This window comes from Neopelma chrysocephalum, unplaced genomic scaffold (assembly GCF_003984885.1).
Source record: "Neopelma chrysocephalum unplaced genomic scaffold, ASM398488v2 Primary Assembly neopelma1_98, whole genome shotgun sequence".
Lineage (NCBI taxonomy): Eukaryota > Metazoa > Chordata > Aves > Passeriformes > Pipridae > Neopelma > Neopelma chrysocephalum.
In genome coordinates, this window is record NW_020897761.1 from 1,028,432 (window position 1) to 1,053,018 (window position 24,587).

General features: G+C 57.2%; 2 protein-coding genes across 6 annotated transcripts in view; one reads left to right on the forward strand and one right to left on the reverse strand.

Moving 5' to 3' along the window:
• ASTN1 (astrotactin 1) overlaps positions 1-8,589 on the reverse strand; it is a 58,850-nt gene extending 50,261 nt beyond the window's left edge. For all 4 annotated transcript variants that reach the window (XM_027694754.1, XM_027694753.1, XM_027694752.1 and 1 more), the window contains exon 1: positions 8,297-8,589. In XM_027694754.1, the coding sequence (XP_027550555.1) occupies positions 8,297-8,579 (283 nt within the window). In that variant the 5' untranslated portion in view covers positions 8,580-8,589. The remainder of the gene's footprint in view (positions 1-8,296) is intronic.
• A 2,300-nt stretch (positions 8,590-10,889) lies between these two features.
• BRINP2 (BMP/retinoic acid inducible neural specific 2) lies at positions 10,890-24,363 on the forward strand. Of its 2 annotated transcripts, XM_027694824.1 has the most exons (8): positions 10,890-11,095; positions 17,801-18,162; positions 20,091-20,281; positions 20,438-20,628; positions 20,981-21,086; positions 21,444-21,680; positions 21,853-22,075; positions 22,402-24,363. In XM_027694824.1, the coding sequence occupies exons 2-8, from the start codon at positions 17,867-17,869 to the stop codon at positions 23,516-23,518; spliced, it is 2,361 nt and encodes a 786-aa protein (XP_027550625.1). In that variant the 5' UTR covers positions 10,890-11,095; positions 17,801-17,866; the 3' UTR covers positions 23,519-24,363. The 2 variants fall into 2 exon arrangements, with proteins under 2 accessions (XP_027550625.1, XP_027550624.1); XM_027694823.1 differs by lacking the exons at positions 10,890-11,095; positions 17,801-18,162 and having other exon boundaries at positions 18,364-20,281.
• The last annotated feature ends 224 nt before the right edge of the window (positions 24,364-24,587 follow it).

Consider the following 24,587-nt stretch of genomic DNA (forward strand, 5'->3'; position numbering starts at 1 on the left):
AGCTGTGGCTGCCCCATCCCTGGAAGTGTCCAAGACCAGGATGAGGCTTGGAGCAACCTGATCTAGTGGAAGGTATCCCTGCCCAAGGCAGGGAGTGGAACAAGATGATCTTTAGGGTCCCTTCCAACCCAAACCATTCTACAGTTCTATGATTCTCCAATTTCTTTCCTCCACCAGGTTAGTTTTCAGCTGGATCAGCTCCCTGTGGGAGCAAAGCCAGCCCTCTGCATCCCCCATAGTTGCTGCTCTGCTGCGTTCATTAGTCACCCTAATTACTGAAATGCCTCAGAGTCGGCCAGAAAAGGGACTGTGTCACCTCTTCCACCAGGGCTGCAGACCCCAAACTTCTGTGACACATGTGCCACCACCAAGGATCCTTTACTCCCCTTTGATTCAGAATGGTGAAAAAATGCCCATTCCCCAGTGGATCTCAGGCTCTGCAGACATGGAGGGGACAGACTTAGACTCCTGTCTCAGCAGCAAACAAGACCCCACAACAAAGCAAAGCGTGGGGTCAGCCTAACCACACCCTAAAGCAGGCTCCAAAGAGCCCAGCTCCGGCTGAGCCTCCATCCCAAGCACCCCCCAGCTGCAGGGCAGGAAAATGGGATCAGAAATACCAACACAGCCCACGGGAGCAGGGCACGCTCTCCTCTGGGTGATTCCTCAGCGTTAAGCCGTAGTGGGACAGCCAGAACCTGGCAATCAAAAATCTTCCCTGATCTACACAAATCCCCCAGCTGCTGCTTGGGGTGAGCCACCAGCCACTGCTGCAGAGAAGCCAGAGCCCAGCAATTTGGAAGGAAAAGGACAACCAGTCTTTAAGGACAGAGCCGTCATCATCCAGGCGCTGCCTTAATCCCACCAGGCAAAAATTCCTTCATTTGAAGGACTGCTCTGCAGCAAGGATCCAAGAGAGATGATTTCAGAGCCTCTGTTTAGCTGGCTAAGCAACCATGAAAAAAAATAACATGGAACAGAATATAAAATAAACCACAATAAGCCAGAATAGAGTAAAATAAAATAATATAAATAAAATAAAATATAAAATAATATAAAATAAAATAAAATAGAATAAAATAAAATGAAATAAAATGAAATAAATAGTAGGAAAAGGGATGCAGCCCAGGAGCAAATGCTACCAGCATGTGGAGAGAAGAGCAGGGGTGAGACGGTGGCATCAGAGAAGAGTGTGGCTGCCCAAGGGTCCCCTCCAGCACTGGAACCATGGCCAATTCCAGGGGGGTAAAACCTGCCACAAAGCTTCGGGGGTCTTTGAGGAGCACCCAGAGGGGCAGCCCAGCCCCAAAAACTGGGATGGGTCTCAGGGCAGGAACAGGACCAAGCCTGAGCATCCCTGCCTGGAGGTGGGCTGAGAAACTCAGGCTGGGAGTGATTAAAGGGAGCTGAAACTTAAGACCAGGCCCCCCACAGCCCCCTTGGCTGAGCTCCCTGCCTGCCCTGCCAGACCCTGACACCCCCACGAAAGGCCAAGCAGCCCCACATCCCACTCCCCCCACTGCTTTCTGGGTCAGCGAGATCCCCTCCCAGCCCCGCTGCCGCTGGAGCCAGCTGGATGCGCGGTTGCTGTGGCAACGGGTTCCCAGAGACGAAATCCTTATTTCTTACTTTTTTTTCCCCTTGGCTAAGGAAAAAAATATACAAGAGGCCCTGTGCATCCACAGTGCCACTGAAACCTCTGTGCCCAGCAAGAGAGCGATGGGGCACAGCATGGGGACAAGGTGTCCATAGGGATGGGGACGGGCACCCTGTGCTTCCCTCCTGAGACTCCATCACCTCCTGGTTCACCATGGGGGACTCCCTGCTCCTCCCTGGGGTGCTGCCAGCTTTCCTGCAGCGTTTTCCACCCCATTATGGGGTTTTAAGGGCTGCCCCTGCTTGTAGCTGAGGTTGGTGCTGGGCTGCACTGCCTGGAGGAGGGCGTGTGATCAAGCATGGGGGTGCCCTCGGTGCTCCAGTGGCTCACCCCTCTGGCCCCATCCTTCAGCTGGAAGAGGGATGTGGAGAGGTCAGGTTTACATTGCATGGCCAAGAGGAAGGGCTGGAATGGGGTCCCACCAGCAATTTGCACCCAATTATTAGTAAGCTATTAGATATTGCTATTAGACGAGCCTGTCCTGTCCCACCAGGTGCTCCAGGACAGGTCCAGGGCAGGATGCATCCCCTCAACAGATCCCTCTCTGCTTTGCTCTGCAAGCCCCCAAGCCCTGGTGATAAACATCTCCCACAGCAGACTGGACACCTAGCAGCACTCTGGATGCTACAATCGGGCCCCACCACCAGCAGCAACCACTCCAGGAGGATGTAGGAAGAACATAACATTCGTGGATTTTCAGTAGATATAAACCCCAAGCAGGAGGGAATTCAGTGCATCCCACTGCCAAGGCAGGTTTTGCCAAGGGGCAGGAGGGCTACTAGGACAGGGCATTTTTGGAGTCCCTTCCCCACTGCAGCTCCTGGTGGGGTGGGTTGGGACCCCCCAAGGCAAATTCCCTGGCTGCCCTCCAAGCCACCCGGCAGGAAGATGACAGCAGCCTCCCCCCTGGCCAGGCACATAGATCACACCGGCGGGTTTCAGAGCATGCGACAGTGTCCAGGATCAAAGCCAAGTTCAATTAATGGCTCACAATCTTATTAGAGAAATTATTTCAGGATCTTGAGTAAAAGTCCGATATATCCACTCCATTCCATTAGTCAGGCTCATTTAGTAATTCAATCAATCTAAGCAAGGCAATTGAGCTCCCCTGGTATAATTTAACTTGGTTATTCTCTAGGTACTTAAGAATTTCTTAATATTGGCTTCATTATTTCACCATTACACCTATTTCCAGGTGCAGGGTTCGCACTGGAGCGATGCTGTGGGTCCCGTGGTGGGATCAGCCCTGCTGTAGCCCTCTGTCATGTCCTGGTCCCTGTGATGGGGAAGGAGGGTTCTGGTGGTGATGCCAGGGTGCCACTGTCTCCCCTAGGAATTAAGTCAAGCTGGGGACTGGCACTGCAACACCCCAAAAACCATTTTCCTAACGCAGAGAGCTGGGAATGAAGGGCCATCCTGCATGGCAACAGCTTTGGGATCACAACCCGCATCCAGATCCAGGTGAGAGGAACAAAACTCATTGGGATGCTCTTCTCACTTGACGTGGAATTGGAAAAGAAAAAAGAATGGGATAATGCAACCCTGCAGCCCCTCGGCTCCTGCTTCCCTCCTCCAGGGCCTTTTAGGAGCTGGGGGTCGAGGACAGAGCGGGGAGGACACCATGTCCTGCAGTCTGCAGCAGCGGGGAGATGCGTGGGACGAGGATGAGAGCCGACGGGTGTCACATCTGGCCGCGTCCCCGTGCAGCCTGGAAGGAGAGCCGGGGCGGGCAGGCTCTGTGGTGGCCCGTCGTCCCGATTAGCAGCAGCCAACATCCCCACTGTGATCCGTCTCACAGCCTCACAACCCCCTGTGCTACCCTGCTATTAACCCAGGGAAGTCACAGCCAAAAAGCTTAGCTAGGATTTAACAAAAAAAAAAAAATTGATTAGATATTTCGGGGAGATATTCGAGGGCAGTTAAATATGCCCAGCTCATCGGTGCCTTTGAAAAATCTCACCCCTCTAAAAAATTAGAATTGATTTTGTATTTAAAAAGGGATCTATTTAATTTAAAAGTAAGATAATTTGAAATCATGACAGCTTGTATTAATGCTGGAGTTTATGATAATCTATTAAAGTCATTGAAGTTAAGAACTGTCTCCCATCTTCTGCTGCCTCCTGGGAGGGTGATGGGGAGCGGGAAGTTGGGGGTGAGGGGCTGCACTGCCCTATTTCAGGGCACAGCAGCTGGGCTGGAAACTGGAGAGGCAGAAAAATCTCCTTCAGCTCTTCCACACTCAGGGAAGAAAAAAAAAAAACAGGATGCAAAAAACACCCAGTATTTCAAGATCTTGAAATATCCAGAAAGCACGAGTTCAACACATCAGCTGCGCTTTCTCATTCCTCAAGTCAATTTTACACTCGAAAAGGTATTTCAAGACTTCACTTTTCAAACATTCATTGCACTACAGAGAAGGCGAAGGAGTCAAAGGCACCGTCTTTGGCGCGGTTTTTAATTGCATCGCAAATCTCCACCGAGCCCGAGGGAAGCCAGGGTGCTCATAAATACCCCTCTCGCTGCTTTATAAGCTGAGAAGGATGGGGCCCAAAAAAATTAGCAGCCTGCAGGAGTGTGAATCCAGTTAATGACATATCAAATGTGGCTGGATGCTGCCGAGCCAAGCAGTGAGGAAGAAGGGGGTGTGAAGGTGAGCGGACAGGGAATATTGAGCTGCAAATTAGCATTTCTTAATGGGCACCGACCAGCGAAATGCTTCCTCCCTTCAGGAAAAAATACAGCTAATGCAACAAACACAAAATGAGATGAAAGGCAACCATTCCAAATTAAGGTTTCCTTGGTTTAAAGCAGGATGAAACCAGGAGATTTTAAATGCAGGTAGCCCGGTGTGCACCAGCAAGTGGCCCTATCCTGGCTCCCACCTGAAAATTGGTGCTTCCTGAAAATTCATCAAGCCCACAGCAAAACAGGGAAATGCTGTCAGAGTCCCTCTGAGGACAGGTACATAAAACAGGTTTATGGGTGGGAGCACCAAGTTGCTCCTGAGTGAGGCAGCACGTGCACAGGAAGGCAGCCAGTGCAATTAAAACTCTCTTCATTAGCAAAGAGAGCTACAAAGCAGCAGAAAGCTTTGCCCAAGTGTCTCCTCCCCTCCTAAACCAGAGGTAATAGTCCCACAAACTGTCCCTCTGCTTTTGGAAGAATACACGAGTAGATTCAGGGTCCCAGTGTTTAGGAGAGCTGAGTACCAACACACTCAACACACCCACCCCTGGGCACCAGGATGGCCACGACAGGGAGGATGAGGTCTAAATCAGGCACATGGAAAGCAGGCAGCAAGCAATGCCTCACCCTCTAGTGTTAAGATAACTATAAAGTTAGAGCTCATCATTAATTAATGTTACCAGAGCACCTCATCGGGAGTCATCAGGGGTCAGGAGTAAGAGCTGGTTTTGGGATGCCCAGTTCAACACACACACCCCCGGCACTTTATTTTTAACAAGTACCAAAGATCCCATTCTCCAAACAGCCCAGCACATGTCTAGCTGGGGGAAAAGCCTTGACCCATGTGCCCAACAGTGAGATGCCGGGTTTGGCTGCTGGGGCAGGGAGGTGCCACCAAGGCAGGAGAACCACTCACAACAGTGTCCATGAACACTGGCCAAGCTTGAAAGCCCTTGAATTATTTAGGGGGAATTTGAGGGGGACAGACAGCATCAGAGTGGGATGACAGCCTACCACCCTTGGGCTCCCCAGTCCAGACCCTTTTCCAGCTGCTCCCCTCACCCTTTCCCCTGCCATGATCCCAGCCTGCTGCAGCCACCTCCCCACGTGCTCCCACCCTCTGTGTGGGGAAATGGTGGCATGGGGAGACCCCCGGGGGGGTTGATTGAGAGCCCATGTGGCAGAGCCAAGGTGCCACTGCCATGAGCCTCTGTGCAGCACTTCTTGGTGCTCCCAGCCCAAACCCAGGCCCTCCCTGATGTGGGGGCAGCAACTGCGTCTGGTCCAAGACTCTGCCAACTGGGAGGCAGCTCACTTTCCCTTGGGAATCCACTCCCTGTACACAAGCCCTGGATCTGAAAGACACCAGAGGAGAAGGAGCAGCTGCCCAGCTTCCCCCAGTTCAGACACAGAACTAGACCAGCTGCAAAGTGGGTGTGGGGATTGTCTACCCCTCTGACACATTCAAGCTCAACGAGGTGGGCACAAATGGGTCTGGTGTTTGACAGGAATGGTGCAAGCAGCACTGTGTGAAGCCACATTCCTGGAAGGATGTTTAAACACACCCCCAGCCCATGCACAAGGGCTTGTGGAAATACAACTAACCACCCACACCAGTTCCATGTGCTGATCTGACCATGTCCCCACCGAGTGCACAGTGACAGCAGTGATGCTCTTGGGATTTTTGGGCTGGGGGCTCTCCAGCTCCAGAAGTTCAGCCTCTGAGTCACCAAGTCTGGGTCTTGCAAGACCCCTGTGCCTTTCAGAGCTTCTGCCATGCCAGTGTCCAGGCTAGCAGTAGTAGTAATAATGATAATATTAATGATTCTAATAATAACAAAAACAACACCCACTCATGGTAAAGCAGCACAACAACAATAACACCCACACACGGCAAAGGGGCCACACCAGCTTCAAAGCCAGCTCTTCTTTCACAGGAGAGAGGGAGATGTAACATGGCATTTCCCAGAAGTCACCAAGCCAAAACCCTGGCAAACAGGGGGCCTGAAAGGTACAGAGTACCCTGCCAGCTCAGGCCTCAGCCCCAGCATTCCAGGCAGGGAGACTTGTACTGGGATCCCCGCTGTGTCTCCACAGCCCAAACCCCTGCCTGCTGGGGGCTGGCACAGCCCCATGCATCCCCAGGTTCTTGGGGAACCAATGTCCCAGGTGGCAAAGCCCCAGGGAGCCCAGCCACCACCAGGACATCAGGGTGCATTGGCACGGGGCCAGTCATCCTTGCATTTGTCTGGCAGCAGAAAGCAGAAAGAGGCAAAAGCAAAACCCTGCCAAGCACCACCAGTGCAAGCCATGGGTGCAGCAGGGGGCTATCAGGGTAGGTGGGTCCTCTACTGCACAGCTCAGCGAATCCTCGTGGGTTTGAAAAATCCCTGGGGAAATCCCACAGCACCAGCCAGGGTCATTCCCAGGGACCCCCTCCCGATTCCCGCCCGGATGCTCCCCACTGGCAGTACCCCAGGCCCCGGGGCCCATTGGGGTCCAGCTCCTCGGGATCGGGTCTGAGGGGTCCAGAGCACAAGCCTGGGTGGCCTTTAGGGGCACCAAGGTGGCGCAGGGCTGGCGGCCATGCCGGCGTCCCCTGCATCCGCAGCGCTGCTGCCTTGTTGCCACAGCAACGCTCTCCGGCCTCCGCTGCAGCATCCCACAGCACAGGGCTGGACCAGGGGGACAGGGGGGCACCACAGCCCGCGGCCCCCTCCCCACGCGGCCCCCGGCCTCCAGCAAAACATCCCTGGGTGTCCCCACACACCTCCCCCATGGCATCAGCAGCCCCACGCCTCCCTCTGCCTTCCTCCCAGGAGAAGGGGGATGCCCACCCAGCAGCCAGAGCTGCCCCAAGCCCACCCAGCATCCAGGACTGGGGTTTTTTAGCACATGGAAGGGTCCAGAGGCCATGGAGGCAATGAATTGCTGGGGAGAAAACCCAGTTTGGGGTCACCACTACACACAGAGGAGCATCGAGAGGAGCATCACATCAAGCAACACACAGTCCCTCATTTTTGGGCCAACATCCAAACGAGGGTGGCATCTTAAAAACTTGATGGGACACCCAAGGTGCTGCTAGAGGAGCAACAGATGGACAAGGCTTGCAGGAGGTGGCACAGCCACCGTGGGCCTGCTACAAAAGCGTTGGTGGCATTTGCCCAGGGCAGGGGGTTATGTGTGGGCAGGGAACTGGTATTCTGCACCAAAGGCACCCAAAATTAAACATCTCAGTGACTTGTTCCAGGTGGTGAGGAGGGAAGTGGGTCCCTGAGCACAAGGGCTGGAGGCCTCGCTCTGATCCCAGCATAAACAAAGGAGCAAATTGTTGGCTTTTTTTAGTGGAAGGAAGCTGAAGGAGTCCATGAGATAAGGGCAGATGAGCCTCACGCAGTGGGTGAAGAGCAGCTGGGAACCACCCAGGCCATGTGAGCAGGCCAAAGCCCAACACCTAGGGGCAGGAGTGCTGGAGGCAGCACACACACAGGCAGATTGGGATACACTGGGCACCCGAGTATTTTTCCATCAGGCTGCAGGAAAGGTGACTCTGCTCAGGGGCAGACAAAGCAGAAACCCTCACCTCCAGCTGGGCACGCTGGGAGCTGACTGTGGGCCTCCTGCCAGCATAAGCCGCCGGTGGCCATGGATCGAGCTGGGGACGAGCCCCGCGGATGACAACCTGGGAATGCACCAGGCGCCCCAGGCCTGCAGCATCTCCAGCCGCGATGCTGCAGTGGGTGAGCTGGCGCCGGGGCAGAGATGCTGCAGCGGGGCGAACCGGCCCCGCGGCCGGGATGCTGCTGCGGGGTGAAATGACACCGGGGCAGAGATGCTGCAGCGGGACGTACCGGCCCCGGGGCCGAGCAGCCGCAGGGCGCCCGCCGGTGCGGCAGGGAGGAGCCCCGCCGCCGGGGATGCTCGGGGGGCCCCGCCGCGCTCCCGCAGGCTCACCCAGCACGAAGTAGGGCAGCTCCGTGTTCTCCAGGTCATCCACCACCACCATCTCGCCGGGGAAGTCGTTGCGGACCGAGAAGAGCAGCTTGGGCTCGGCGGCCGAGGGGCCGTGCATGATGCTGAGGTCGTTCTCCCGCAGGAAGGGCAGCGCCGACACCGTGATGCTCTTCAGCTTGCACTCCAGCTCCTTGGCCGCCGCCTCCGCCGCCGCCTCGGCGGGGCCGCTGCCCGCGGCCAGGCAGCAGCCGGCCAGCAGCGAGCACAGCCCGGCCAAAGCCATCTTGGAGCCCCGCGCCGCGCTCCCGGCGCCGGGCGGGAGGCGGCGGCGAGGGGCGGGCACCGCGGCCCGGCGCCTCCCCGTGCGGCGCGGCTCGGCACGGATCGGCTTTCCCGGCCCCCCGCCTCCCCCCTCCTCCGCTTCGCCCTTTCCCCCCCCCATCCCTGGAAAAACCGGGAGAGCTGCGGTTTTTAGCGATGCGGTGGCGGGAGGGATGCGGGACTGCCCGGCCCGGCTACCTCTGCCTGCTTCTGCGCTGGGAAGAGCGTGCAGGTACCACCCCCCGTCCCCAGGATAAATTGCAGACCTCCAAAATCACAGACCTTCAAAATCCTAGGAGAAATCCCAGACCTCCAAAATCCCAGGAGAAGTCATGGACCCCAAAGCCCCAGAAGAAGTCACAGACCTCCAAAATCCCAAACCTCAAAAATCTCGGGAGAAGTCATGGACCTCCAAAATCCCAGGAGAAGTTACGGACCCCAAAGCCCCAGAAGAAGTCACAGACCTCCAAAATCCCAAACCTCCAAAATCCCAGGAGAAGTCATGGACCCCAAAGCACCAGAAGAAGTCACAGACCTCCAAAATCCCAAACCTCAAAAATCTCAGGAGAAGTCATGGACCTCCAAAATCCCAGAAGTCATGGACTCCAAAGCTCAGGAGAAGTCACAGACCTCCAAATCCGCCAAGCATATACATACATATATGGAGCATTAGGGCCAATCCCAAACCTGCCAGATCTGGCTCTTTTCTCACTGGATGCTTTTTATTTTCACTTTTTGAGCACAAAGTAGCAGTGACAGCTTGTCCGACAGCCACACCTTCCTGCAAACACCTGTGGTCCTCCCTGCAGCCAAAACGTTCTGATGGAAAACGTTCTCCTTTTCCAGTGTGGGGGAAAGGCCCAATCCCCATCCCAGCAGGAATACACGACCATGCTGGTGTGGTTTTCCTCCCCAGGAGTCTCCTGATGGCAGACATCTCTGGAGCTGGGTATGGAGCCATTGCTGACCTGGAAGCAGAGCTCCCACCCCACAGCTCCACCCTGTCTCCTTGTGTGGAACGTTACTTTAAAAATTCTTGCATTTTTTTGTATTTCTCTTTTGCAGAGCTTTTTCTCATCCCCTTGCAGGGGTTTTCCCAAATTCCTCCTCCCTCATCCGTGCCAGCTGTGAAGCTTAACATGCCCCAGGGTCGGGATCCAGGAGGGATGGCACTGTGCCCCACACACCCCAAGCAGAGGAGCCACAGTGGGTGCTTTTCCCCAGACTGATTTATGACACCTCGTATTTATAACTTCTGTGACATTTTGGGAGGGGAAAACCGTGCTTACCAGAAATTACCTGTATGCAACAGTCAGAGCCAAGCACTGAAGTAAACCAGTGAGAATGTAGCAGGATGTGTATCAGCAGCACTGTCCCCCTTCGGCACCAACCGTCTGCAGCTGCCAGAAAAAACGAGTAAAAATCAGGGAGGGGAAAAAAAACAAACTGAGAAAATCAGGGAAAACTGGGAAAATCAGGGGAAAAAATAAGGAAAAAAGAGTAACAGACATGGCCCTGCTTTTGGGGAGCATAAGATAATCCCTTTGGATGTCCTCTGCCAGGCCCTTTAGATGCTCTTCTTTTTTCGTGGGGGAGGGGGTCACAAACTCATTAAAAGAAGCTATTTTATCAAAAAAAAAAAAAAGCCACACAAAAAAAGGCGCAATTGCATTACTCAGAAGGTGTCTCCAAGAAGGTCTTTTTGGCCACCCCTTTTGGAAATTGGGTGCATCTCCAGGAGTGGTGCCCCTGGAAGAAGAGTTTGGTGGGAGGCATGAGGAACACAGGTGGATAAATAAAATATATATGAAAAAAAACCCCAAAACAGCCATGAGCAGTAAACCTGGCGTCACCAACGCCATCCTCCTGCTGAACACCAACGCATGAGGTTTCCCAGAGAAGCTGTGGCTGCCCCATCCCTGGCAGCGTCCAAGGCCAGGTTGGACAGGGCTTGGAGCAACCTGGGATAGCGGATGGTGCCCCTGCCCGTGGCAGGGGGTGGACTGGGTGACCTTTAAGGTCCCTTCCCACCCAAACCAGCCCATGACCCGACGCCGCCCCGATCCCGGTCGCTCCTTTGGGACCCTGGGGCGGGAGCGGGGACGCGGCGGCTCCGGGACCCCCGCGCGCGCCCGCCGGGCCACGCCCCGCCCCGCCCCGCCCGCCAATGGGGAGGCGCGGGGAGGCCGGCGGCGCCGCTGATTGGCTGCGGCCGCTGCATATATTATCGGCGGTGCGGCGGCGGCGCCCGCGGAGCGCGGCGGGACCCGGCGGGGCCGCGGCACCGGCAGCGCCTGTCGCGACAGTCGCGATCGCGCGATGCTGGCGGCGCCGCCCGGGGCCGCCTGTCCGCCTGGCGATGGGACGGCCGGGAGGCGGCGGCGGGGCAGCGCCCGGGGCCGCTGAGGCGGAGCGGGTCGGAGCGGGACGGCACGGAGAGGCGGCCGGTGCCCCGCCGGCGCTGAGCCGGAGCCTGGGGTGAGTCTGCGGGGTCGCGGGGGGGGCGGGGGGTCGGGCTGGGGCCCGCGGGGGGCCCCGGCGGGGGGTGGGATGGGGAAGGAGCCGTGGCAGCCCCGCACGGCGGAGATGCCGGGTACCGCCGCCGGCTCGCTCGGTGACCTTGGTCAAGTTGTGTCCCTGCTCCGGGATCGCTTCGCAGCCTCTCCAGCGAGGTCTGGAGTCGGGGAAGGCACCGAGCCCTTCCCGGGCGGGAGCCATCGCGGTGCGGGGCGCTGCAGGTGCGGGGAGCTGCGACCGGCCCGGTGGGACCGGGTGCTGGCGGACTGCCGGGATAAACGGGATGCCCGGGATGCTGGGACCTGCTGCTGTACGCAACGGGCGCTGCTCGGTGGGAGATGCCCGTGCGAGACACCCTGCGCCCGCAGGGACCGGAGGAGATGCCTCCTGAAATGTTTAAACACGCGTTTCTCCGGTGGGCACCGCTGTATCAATACCCAGCGGGGGGAATTTCCCCCCATTATCATCCCCGCAGGGCCCCACTTCACCGGAGCACCGGGCCGAGCAGCGGGTGACACGTCGGGAGGTGTTTTCTCGCCGCGGGCGGCTACGGGGCACAGCGTCAGCAGCTCAGGGATCGGGAGGTTCCCGCTGCGAGGCTCCGTTCCCTTCCCTAAACACACATTTTTTCAGCAGGAAACAAAACTCTGGGTCTTTAAAGCACTGGAGAGCGTCAGCTCTGGGCGCAGTAGCGCCCACCCTGCCCTGTCGCTTCCCAGGGGACCCGCGTGTCGCTGTCCTGGAGCGGCGGTGGCGGGTCGCCAGGTGCCCCCGCTGTGGTCCCGGGGCCGGGCAGGGTGAGCCCGGGCGCTGCCGGGCAGCGTGGGACCTGCCGGCAGATGTCAGTGTCCCCTCTCTGTCAGCAGCCAGGAGGGTCCCTGCCAGCCCCGGAGATGTTGCAAGGAGGCCCCTGCACTTTTTCCCGAAGCGGAGCTGTCTTTGGTGGCCGCTCGGTGACAGTTTGGAGACCTGGGGAGCAGCAGGGTGCTGGGAAGGGGAGTGGCCCCGCTCTGACAGCCCAGATCTGCTCCCTCTGTCTGCCCAGCACCAGCCACCCACCACCTTATTTATCCTGTGCCGCTAACGCTGAGCTACTGCTGTGCATCACTGCCCACCCGTGACACTTGTCACCCGTGTGAAGGCAAGGGAGGGATGGGAGGGAATGGTCCTCACCTTGCACTGCCTCCAGCTCCTGCAGGAGGCTGGTACTGGGTCCGTTGAGGGGCAGGAGCCATCCTCCCTGGGGAGGGGGCTGCAGGGGTGCTCTTTTTCCCCCAGCCCCTTGTGTGGGGGGTGCACTTCTCCAGCGATCCATCTGCAGGGATGCTTTGGGCTGAGAGCTCAGCACAAGGTGGGGGAAGCCGGGGCTGCCGCTGCTGTCACCACGCTCGGGGGAGTTGTATTTTGCACACTGCTTTACTTAAGAGGCTTTTTTGCCTGTGGGTGTGAAAATCTCGGGTGTGCAAAGCCAGAGGGCAGAACACATGGCACTGGTGCGACACACTGCACGCAGCTGCCATCTCCCCTGGTGGCAGCCCAGGCTTCATCTCATTTGATGTCTTATGCAAATCCTTGGCTCCCCGAGTCCTGGGATTTTCTGCTATTTTCCTTTACTCTCATCTTCAAGTGTCTTGCTCTCGAGGATATGAAGAAAAGCTAATAAAAAGAACCCAAGTCATCGAGTCTTGCAGGTTTTCTAACCAGTCTCATGAGCCGGGAGGGAGGCGGTGACTTAAAGTCCCTTGTAGCGACTGAACGGGCTGCGGAGGGTGGTTTGCGGGAGCTTAGCGAGAATCACTTCACAGCCACCACCTTGATCTTCAGCATCCCTGCTCCGGCAGGACGGAAGGCTCCGAGGTGGCTGTCCCCACGCTCGCCGCCTGGAGCCGTGTCTCCGGGGCCGGGTGCCAGGCGGCTGACAGCACCCCGCCGTGCCCACTTTGCCAGTGATTACCACGCTGCTGTCGCTCCGGCGGTGCCTGGCTCGCTCTCCTAATTACCCCGGCAGATCAATGAGGCCCTGGCGCTTCCTTGGGAGCGTGCGGATGCGAGCCCGGCGATGCAGCTCGCTGCAAACCACACAGAGCCGGGGAGGGGGCAGCGACGCAGGCAGGGCTGGGTGTGAGGGAGCTGGATGCCACGAAGCCCCAAGCAAGGCTGGTGGCTCCAGAGCAATGGGAGAATCCAGCAAAACTGAGCCCTTTGGGATTCTCTATCCCGGGGGGTGCAAGGGGCAGAGCAAGAGGTGCCCTGGGCGCCTGCATGGATTCATAGACAAGGCTCAGCTGAGTCAATCCACTTCAGAAACTAAACTGCACTTAGCCTTTGCCCAGGCTTTCTTAAGTGGCCCTAATTTGATAAAGCTTTCCCACGTTTAATGAGAAGGTGACTCAGTCGCTAGGTTTGACGTTCATTCCCACTAAAAGGCATCCCCGAGCTCCAGACCCCTCCCCATCACTCCCTCACAGATGCACCTTTGCTCTCCCTGCACCCCAGGGACCAGCCTCTGTGACTGGGCACATCCCACAGCTCCACCACCAAAAGGTATCACGTACCTGGCACAGATGTTGGGTCTTGCTTTTGCTCTGGGCTTCAGCTCAGCATGTACAGGGGGTAGTTCCAGAGTCCATCTGGAATCTTCCCGTGCTTCCTCACGGCACCTGGCAAATACCACTGCTGCCTCTCCCCAGTGCACGCTTCCCAGTTTCTGTATCTCTAGATCTGCTCCTGCAGCATGAAAGGGCAGAAATCAATGCTAATGTCCCTAACAATTAGCTAACGTCTTAATTATCGAACTCAGCCTGATTAGTGGTGGAGCACGTGGCTCTGGAGATGCCATCGGCATGGAAGCAAGCAAGACCTTGGCATAACTCCGGTGTTGTGCTGAGGATGTTGCTGCTGCCACTGCCAGCTCCAAGGGCAGTAGAGAGGCTTTTCCAGCTCACTTGGGCATCCCCATCCACACCTCATACCAGTGCTTTGGTCTCTCTTGAGCCATTTTGGATGAGGACACCCACCACACATTGCCATCTCCAGGGTGGGGGTGCCTCTGGAAATCGCCACAAGTTATTTTTAAGATGCAGCTTGTGACGAGTGACAGTCTGGGTCATGCATCAGCCACCACTGGAGAGGCACCAGGGCGTTCTGCTGCAGGCAACAGGGACACTGAGGGTTGTAACAAGCTCAGGAGGACTTGGCCAGGAAGGAGGTTGTGGTCCTGGGAAAATTTGCCAAGAGTATTTGCGTTGGCACTCTCCTTCCGTCCCTTTGGAGTTTTTATAGAAGGGGGAAAAGGAAGGGGAAAAAAAAATTAGCCAGCTGGAAGTTTTCCAACTTTCATGATGCAAAACCCTAAATCAAAAGGAGGGAAAAAAAAGAGTAGTCAGATGCTTCTCATCAAATCTTCATTCTTTTGGATCAAGGAAAAGTGATTAGAAAGTTATTTCCAGCTCTTATAGTAAGGTCAAGGAGGTTACTCATTTCCAAAGAGCTTTACTCTCCCCAGCATCTCAGGAGAATGCTGGTGTGAGCACGTGGAGGTGCACCCCAAAAAGCATTGCCCCAACCCCACAGAGCAGCAGTGCAGCCCCTCCAGCAAAATCAGAGCCTACTGTGTGGACTAAGGACTATATAGAGCTATGGCAACATCTGCACATACTTATTTTCTATAACCCCTGATCGACAGGAAATAAATCAGCCCAGCTAAGGGTGGTGCAGGAGAGCTGCTCCTTGGGGAAAAGCTGCTGGGTAGCTCAGTGCAGCCCCCACGCAGGCTCTCCTTGGCTGTTCCTGCCTGACCTGGGGCTTCAAGTTCCCGTTGGCAAGGATGCTGGTGTGCGTCAGAGCGTGTCCCCAAGCAGGAGCCACCTCGGAGGTGCCGGCACACACGGCGTAAATAAGAGGGAGGTGTAAATAAAAGCTCACTTAGCACAGCTGCAAACTGTGCTTCCATACCAAAGGGGACCTTCACTGGTTTTGCACCAGTTTGACCCCAGCCAAGTGCTGGAAATGCCCAATCCTGACTGTTTTTATTGCTCTGCAGTACAACATGAAGCCTCCACAAGGACACATCTCATGCTCAGCCTTGAATCTTAGGACAAGCCCCCCAGGGAAGGCATTGGGGTCTAGCTGCTCTAGGGACCACAGCCTAAGGGAAGAGGTGACCCAAACTGGCTCTATCCCTAATATCCATCCCCACAATGCTCACCCAGATGCTTCCTGCCTTAGGTGTGGTGCTTGGGTGGGAGAGGGCGTTTGGAGGGGAAGGAGAGCAAGGGGAGGCCCTTTTGGGGAAGGCATATAGTGGTGTTCCCCAGGGTGGTGGTGGAAAGGGGAAGCTGTTAATACCCAGGATGGTTTGCTGGAAAAGACAGTGCTCTGCCTGGTGTGTCCCCCCACTAGAAAACCCCCTCTGTGCTTTGAATCAAAGGAAGGATACTCCCATGTCCTCATTTACACCAGGAAAGCCTCAGGGAAGGCAGTAGGGTGCCTGGTGTAAGACCATCCATACCAGTCTGTGGTGGTGTGAAGTGGTGATAGATGAGGCCAATGTCCCACGGACCCTGTGGAAAAGACTCCCCTTTGCTGTACAGACCCAGGTGGAGGAAGAGAAGAGAGGGATGAGGAGATCAGCTGTGCCAAGCCTGTTTGTGAGGCAACAGGCAGGCTCCCAGTGCACCAGATATTTAAACAAGGTGTTTTGCTGTCACAGCCATATTTAATGCTACAAGCAGTGTGTTTCCATGGGCAGGGTTTAGAAAGATGCTGTTCAAGGATGCTTTCGCATCAGCTGAGAGCCAGAGTGCTGCTTTCCTCCCTGCAGTGTGGGAAGGGGATGAAATCATGGAGAGTTTAGCCCATGGTCAGCACCTAAAACATCCACAGGGTTTCCTGCCAGACCCTGGCTCCCACCATTGCCTCCAGGGCACAGCAGCTTGTCCCAGATCAGTGCAGCAGCAGGACCCATGACTGTAGGGCAGCAGAGGGTCAGGGGGGTTCAATCCTGATCCTTGAGGGCCCCTTTTGTCCCCAGATCACATCGATTTAAAGACCACCAGCCCTGAGGAGGGGAGCAAGGTGCTTGTCTGCTTCAGACAGACACTGCATCCCGGCTGCCTGCTTCCCCCCTGGGCCAGCTTTGGTTGCAGGCAGGGAGGATTACAGAGCAGCCAAAGTGCCTCAGCTGCTCAGCCATCCCCCACACGTGACAGCGCGCGAGCAGCTCTGTGAGCAGCCGGCATCCGGTCCTGCCACATTTTGGGGGTGGCAGATGCCCCCTCCAACACTTGTGACACAGAGTTAGGAAACCAGCCTGGCATTGCCTGTATCCCACCCCAGCATGGGGTCCTGATTTTTTGGGCCAGGATTTGGCCACCTCGTGGCCATGGGCGACTCCACTTGCCAGGAGCAGGAGGCAACTTGCCAGGGTGTTATGTGGCTGCCTGCCAGGATGGGAAAAACCAGGGTGACATGCAAAAAGATAGTGTGGGGGGACAGAAAAAGCCCTGCCTGCTGCTCCTGCCCGCCCCACTGCCCCGGCACCCCAACCTGGTGATGCAAAAATCTCAGCTTTTGTTTGAAATTCACAGGGCCCCAGCCTTGAGGGCTGAGCGACAAGCTGAGAAAACGTAATCAAAGGGCACCCTTAAGGGTTTAAAAATAGAAAAGAGGGAGGAAAAAAAATTTAAAAACCGTATTATTACATGTTAAAGCACGATGATTCATCCGGCAAAGCCCCGTTTGGGAGAAGGCGGGGTTGGTGCGTGCTCGGCAGGGACAAGAGACTGGGCTCCGGGCCCCCACCAGCCACCTCCTGGAATAAAAATCACCTGCCCTGGAAGCACTGCAGGGACAGGGTCCCTGCCTTTAGGCAAACATCTCTTGCTGCCTGACAGCTCACCTTGCCTCGCCCTGGCTTGGCCAGACCCCATCTCCCACTTCACTTACAAATTCAGGCTCTGGCCATATAGGTGCTGCCTCCAGAAAAACTCTGTCCTTAGTCCTGCAGATACTGCCATGTTGGGCTTTGAAAGTGGAAAGGCCTTGACTCGAGATAAACATCATTTGCACTCGAAACACCACTGCAATAAGCCCAGCCTATCTTGTGGTAGACATCCATCCATCCATCCATCCTTGGGGTGAACATCCACCCATTCATCCACTCACTCACCCTTGGGGTGGACCTCCATCCATCCATCATCTCAGCCACTAGCAGGACACAAAGAACAGACTAACATCAACCACACATGGTTCAATCCATACCTGGAGAAGCTCATTTTCCCAGTTCCCTGTGATTGTTATTTTTTAGCCCCCCCCTGAAATGAGCTGCAAGCGCTCATGACAGGCAGCCCCAAAATGCAGAGCACTGTCCCACCACAGCAGCAAACTTGGCTTGATGGGCTGATGTGTGGCAGAGAAAAACATAAAGAAAAAGCCACAAATTCCTCAAACAGCCATTAGTCAGGACTTCATTTAACTTCAGCAGCAGCCAGCACCCCTAACCCCATAAACCCTTACCTCCTGTGGCACAACCAGTCCATGCCTGACGCGTGGCCCTCCCTGGATCGCAGCTTTCCCTGTGTCAGCATCCCAGCGGGCATTCCAAAGCTTGTGGTTGCTCCTGGTTTATATCCGAGTCCTCATGGGCTTCCCTGCTCCATGTTGCAGGGCAGGGCTGTCCTGGAGGATCTCCGTGGGGTGAGAGAATGAAGAATCCCGCCGGGCAGCAGCAGGATGGGGCGGCAGGACCTCCCACGCGCTGACGGGCCCCCGCCGATGCTCCCGTGGCCGCTGGCCCTGCTGGCCCTGAGCGCGTGCTGTCGCTGGGGGGTGGCCGGCGGGGCGGGCGGCACAGTGCCCCAGCAGCATGCTGCCCCCTCGACCCCTTCCTCTTCATCCTCCTCCCCCTCCGCCCGGGCACCCCTCGACTGGCTCCTCACCGACCGCGGACCCTTCTACCGAGCCCAGGAGTACGTGGACTTCATGGAGCGCTACCGGCAGGGTTTCACCACCAGGTACAGGATCTACAGGTGAGAGAGAGGCCATGGGCACCCCGAGAGGGAGACGTGGGGTGGGGGGCTGCAGGGGGCACGGCAGACCCTCCCTAATCCACATGAGCAGACCCCAGTGTGCGGGAGGAGGCTGCCCATCAGCACAGACAGCGGGGGGGTGATGTAAGATGCTGCTTTCCCAGGGAATATAATAGCAGCCCTCCAGGATGCTCATGGTGTGGCCAGGCTAGGCTCCAGGCAGGATTTGCCCTAAGCCAGGAGGGCTTTGGTGCAGAGGTTGAGTGGAATCAGCCCTTAGGGCAGGAGGCACAGAGCCCACTGGGCTGGATGGGTCTCGTGCATACTCCAGCCCCTTTGGACATCCTCCACCTACTGATCTGCCCTGAACTGGAAACTGGGGAGAGCAGAAGGGCCAGCGTGCACGTGACGTTCATCCTTCAGCCCCTTTGTCCTTTTGCCATGCACAGAGACATCTCTGTGCCAGGTTACTGAGCCTACCTGGACTGGCAGCCATCTGGGGCTGGGGTGCTGCTGGGGCTTGTGAAAAGCCACCCTGACTGACCCTTTGGCATGTCCCCAGTGCCATCACCCCCTGGACTGCTGCAGTGGGACGCTATATGTGTGGGGCCAAAGCTGGAGGAGGTTTCTTGTCAGCAGAGAACCAGATTTGGCAGCACTGGGGTCCACTGACTGCAGCACAGGGTCACCCCACGATAGCTGCCCTGGGAAACCCACTCCACCGCCTCCAGGACCTAACTGGGGCTGTCACCTCCCAACAAGCCCTTTTCCCTTCCTCTCCTCGCCACCGGTGCTGAGCCCTGGGGGTTTCCAGCCTGCCTGCTGCCTCTTGGGAATGCTGACGTGGCTGCTGGGATGGCAGCCTTGTTATGCAGCCTGGCACCCCCAGAGAGCTTCTCTCCCCTTTCCTGTGTGCTGACACTGCCATGCCGAGGGACCTGCATCCTCCGGGGATGCTGCTGGTGACAGTGGTGGGACGGGAAGGAGGACCCGGAGGGACAGCAGCCATCTCACACGTCCTCTGAGGCAGAGAACATGCCGTCAGCCTCCGGGGCTTGCTTTGCCTGTGGGATGGGATGGAGGAAACTGGCACCCCAGTCCCAGTCCTGAGGGAATGTGCCTGCAAGGGGAGAGGCAACATCCCCCCCAGCTCCACTACTGGCACCAAAATCCCACTATCTAGGCCCAGAGATCATGATGGGAGGCAACCTGTCATCCACCAAGCCCACCGGCTGCTTTGCAACCATCCACCTCACCCTCCCTTTCCTCACTAGCCCTAATTAAACTGTCTGAAAGCCACCGCCTGGTTTTAATTAGAACAAAATGCTGAAGATCAGGCTGAAATTTTCCGCCAGTTGTTTACGGGGCCATCAGTTGTTGGAGGCAGTGACAGGCTGGTGCTGCTCCCTGGGGCCAGGCGAGGCCAGGGGGCCCATTCACAGCCTCTGAGGCTACAAGGGGACCCACCACCAACCCCACTGCATCCCAGCACCTCCAGCTTCCAACAAAACACTGCCTATACTTAACACCACGATACCTCCAGATGTTGGATTTTCACCTGGATCTGTAGGCATGGGGCTGGAGGATGGATGAGACCCTTCTGGCCCAGCCCTGCCCTGGGCTGTGATGAATGCCTGCTGGAGGTGCTGGATTAATCAATATCAGGCATCTCCGCTGCTTGTAGCTCGTTATCAGCATCAATGGCTCAGGGAGGGACAGCACTTCTGTCCTGGCTGGATCCATACCTGGCGAGCACGCAGCAGATCCTTCACCTCCGATGGGGAGGTCGGAATGATCCTGAGAGGAGCTTTCCAGCTACTCACCACCTGTCCTGAGGTGGAAACTGGGGACAGAAGAAGGGAGAGCATGCATGTGGCATGGCCAGACCTGCTTCAAGCTGTCTCCCCACTGCTGCTCTCCTCCCGCAGAGAGTTTGCTCGTTGGAAGGTGAATAATTTGGCCTTGGAGAGGAAAGACTTCTTCAGCCTACCACTTCCCCTGGCCCCCGAATTCATCCGCAACATCCGGCTGCTGGGACGCCGGCCCAGCCCCCAGCAGATCACCGACAGCCTCATCAAAAAGTATGGGACCCACTTCCTGCTGGCTGCCACGCTGGGAGGTGAGTGATGGGGGTCCTCACCCCCCTCACTTCCCTTGCACAAGGAGCGTGCAAAGGAGGGAGAGTGGGAAAATAAGCACTGCAGGACGAAATACGGCCAAGAAAGGGAATGTGGGGAGCCCAGCAGCCTCCCAAAAGCATTGTGTGTCCCCCCAGGAGAGGAGTCCCTGACCATTTTTGTGGACAAGCGCAAGCTGAGCCGGAGGGCAGAGCCCGCCGTGGGGGCTGGGAACAGCTCGGGGGTCTCGCTGGAGACCCTGCACCAGCTGGCAGCCTCCTACTTCATCGACAGGGAGAGCACACTCCGGCGGCTCCACCACATCCAGATCGCCACGGCTGCCATCAAGGTGGGCAAGGGTGGGAGGGAGGGAGGGAGGGAGGGGGGGGGGGGGGGCAGGGCGGGGAGGCGGCAGCCCCGGGCCTCACCAGTGACCCCTCAAAGCTGGCTGAGACCCTCAAACAGCATCACCAGATAGGGCAGAGCACGGAAAGTTAACACATTCCAGTTATTTACGGGAAATTGGGCAGGCTAATAAAGGCACATTTTTCAGCGGGCTGCAGGCAGGGGCTGCCGCCTGTCAACAAGCCAATTAGCAGGTAATTAGTTGTCCTCTCCAGGCATTGCCTCACTTGGGCATGGGGTAGCACATGCCCTGGGTCCTTTCCTGTGTCCCTGACCACCTGCACATCCCCCCTTAGGTGACCGAAACACGGACAGGGCCACTCGGCTGCAGCAACTACGACAACCTGGACTCGGTGAGCTCCGTCCTGGTGCAGAGCCCTGAGAACAAAGTGCAGCTCCAAGGTAGGACCGGGCTGGTGGGGACATGGGGACGGACAAGTGCCACCGTGGGATGGTTCTGGGTGCACAGGGGGTTGTAGGGGAGGATGCTGGCACAAGATGCTGCTTTTAATTTAAGGGCTGGGGAGGAGAGGGGATGAAAGTAATGAAAGCCAGGCAGGATGAGGTTGTTGCTTGTCTGCCAAGAGAAGCCAAGATCGATGCAGAGCCCAGACAAGCGGCTCCATAGCAAATTGATATGATAATCGTGCGAGGGTGGGAGCCCGGGGCGGGGGGGAGGCTCATGCCCTCCTCGCCCGGGCAATGTTTGAGGGGCTCTGCGGGTGCCCTGACGCTCCCGGGGCCGCCTCCCACTCGCAGGGCTGCAGACGGTGCTCCCCTCCTACCTGCGGGAGAGGTTCGTGGCGGCCGCCCTGAGCTACATCGCCTGCAGCTCGGCCGGGGAGCTGGTGTGCCGCCGGAGCGACTGCCGCTGCCAGTGCCAGCCCACCTTCCCCCGCTGCAACTGCCCCGAGGCCGACATCCAGGCGCTGGAGAGCAGCCTGGCCCAGCTCTGGAGAGCCTGGGAGAGCCACTACGGCCAGTTTGAGGAGTCAGGTGAGGCTTGGGGAGACCTTACCAAGCATCTCCTTCCCCTTGTGAGCAGACCAGGCTGGGTGGTGGGGCTCCAGGGTGGTTATCTCACCACGAAGACCTCAGAGCTCGGGTGGAGGGAGGTGGCTGTCAGCCCCACCTTCACTCTCCTGATGCCGTCTCCTTCTCCGCACAGAGGAGTTTCAGGCCTTGGTGAAGAGGCTCCCCACGGACCGTTTCCTGAACAGGACGGCCATCTCCCACTTCTGGGCCATGGATCTGGATGTCCAGCATCGCTACCAACAGCTGGGCACCAGCCTGAAGCTGCTCTCCAGGAAAACCTACCGACTCATCCGGCGGCTCTTCAACCTCAGCAAGCGCTGCCACCGGCAGCCGCGCTTCAGGCTGCCGAAGGAGAGGTAGGGTGTCCCAGCATCCCCACCCCGTGCCAGGGATGCTGCTCAACTGCCCGAGGAGGGCTCAGATCCGTGGCCCACCTCCCTGTGGCTGGGACTGGAGGAGCTCCTGCCTTGCTGGGGATGAGCAGACAGCAGGGGCGGCCGTGCCACCTTGGGATGTGGCCCGGAGAGGGGGTCCAAACCTGGAGGTGGAAAATGGGGATCAATTCATAGGGGGCCACCAGCAGAGCAGAAAATGAACACAAACTGGGGAGCTCTTCCATCCCTAGGGAAAGTCAGTTGTGTCCCATGTAAGCACCTCCCCTTCTGTGTCTGCTCTCCATCAGGTCCCTCCCTTACTGGTGGAGCCGTGCACAGTCGCTCCTGTACTGCAGCGAGACCGCCGTGCCTGGGACCTTCCTGGAAGAAAGCCACAGCTGCACCTGCCCCTCGGAGCAGCCCTCCTGCCAGGGCTCCATTCCGTGTGCCTTGGGCGAGGGGCCAGCCTGTGCCAGCTGTGCCGAAGACAACAGCACCCGCTGCGGGACCTGCAACCACGGCTATGTGCTCACCCAGGGCTTCTGCCGCCCCGAGGTGGCCGACTCGCTGGAGCACTACCTGGGGCTGGAGACGGACCTGCAGGACTTGGAGCTCAAGTACCTCCTGCAGAAGCGGGACAGCCGCATCGAGGTGCACTCCATCTTCATCAGCAACGACATGCGCCTGGGCAGCTGGTTCGACCCCTCCTGGAGGAAGCGCATGCTCCTGACCCTGAAGAGCAACAAGTACAAGCCCGGGCTGGTTCACGTCATGTTGGCCCTCTCCCTGCAGATCTGCCTCACCAAGAACAGCACGCTGGAGCCCGTCATGGCCATCTATGTCAACCCCTTTGGGGGAAGCCACTCGGAGAGCTGGTTCATGCCTGTCAACGAGGGCAGCTTCCCAGACTGGGAAAGGACTAACGTAGATGCCTCTGCCCAGTGCCAAAACTGGACGCTCACCTTGGGCAACAAGTGGAAGACCTTCTTTGAAACGGTCCACGTCTACTTGCGGAGCCGCATCAAGTCCCTGGATGACAGCTCCAACGAGACAATCTACTATGAACCCCTGGAGATGTCAGATCCCTCCAAGAACCTGGGGTACATGAAAATCAACAGCTTGCAAGTCTTCGGCTACAGCCTGCCCTTTGAGCCGGATGCTATCCGTGACCTGATCCTCCAGCTGGACTACCCCTACACCCAGGGCTCCCAGGACTCGGCCATGCTCCAGCTGCTGGAGATCAGGGACAGGGTGAACAGGTTGTCACCCCCTGGCAAAACCCGCCTCGACCTCTTCACGTGCTTGCTGCGCCACCGGCTCAAGTTGGCCAACAACGAGGTGGCGAGGATCCAGTCCTCCCTGAGAGCCTTCAACGCCAGGCTGCCCAACGCCCTGGAGCAGGAGACAGGGAAGCTGTGCAGCTAACGGCCTCAGAGCCCGGGGGCTGGGAGAAAGGACTTCCTGGGGAAGGGGGGGAAACAACCACCCTAAAAAAAATTTAAATCAAGGCCTTACCTTAGTGCCAACCGCGTGCTTCCATGGTACACCCAGCGACTGGCCAAAGAGACACGGGGCTCGAGCGGATGGAGGGTGCCAGGGGACTGTGGAGGAGGGATGGCTTGTGCAGCACAGTCTGGCTCCAGGTGCAGGGATGATGCCAGCACAGCCGCCACGTCGGTGGCCGGGGAGATGTGCCGATGGCCCAGGGGGAGGTGGCCTGGCCAGAGGCAGCTGCTGGTCCCGCTGGAGCAGGTGCCCCACCCACCACGAGGATCCCCCGACAGCAGCCTCCTCGTCATCCCAACTTTTGTAGTCTTTTTAAGAGGTTTCTACAGGCGCCTTTGCTCCCACATCCCCCATGATCCATCCTGCAGCCAGACCCTCGCACACGGTGCTGGGGGGGGTCCACAGCACAGGGCCCCGAGATCCCGCAGATCTCCCCTGGGCCCTCTTCAGAAGCATCTCACACCTGCTGGGGCACCAAGGCATCATCCCTGCCTCATGTGGGAAGGACCTGGCACCTGCACCGTGGACGCTGCCAGCACGGACACCGGCGGAGACCTCTGGGCCACAGTTCCCTACAAAAAAAAAACAAACAAAAAACCCTAAAGCAAAAGAAAGAAAAAGGAAAAAAAAAAGTTTTATTTATGTATTTATTTATTTGGTTTGTTTGGGAGGGGTTTTTTTAAGCTTATTTATTTGGGGAGTGTCATTTCTTGTCAGTGGCTCCAGCCAAGAGACATCTTAGTAAAATGTATCTGTTTAATATATTTTTTAAAAAAATGCCTTTTTTGAGCAAAAGAGCAACCAAAACCAACTGAGATTAAAAAAAAAAAAAAAGAAAGAAAAGAACAGAACAGTTACTGTCATCCCTGGCCCTGGCTTTTCCTGTGCTGTGAGGCTCCCTCCCTCTCTCCCTCCTTCCCAGTGCTGCTGCCACTGCCGTGCTTGGTGCCTGACTGGAATATCAAGCAGTGGAGCTTGGTCTGTCAGG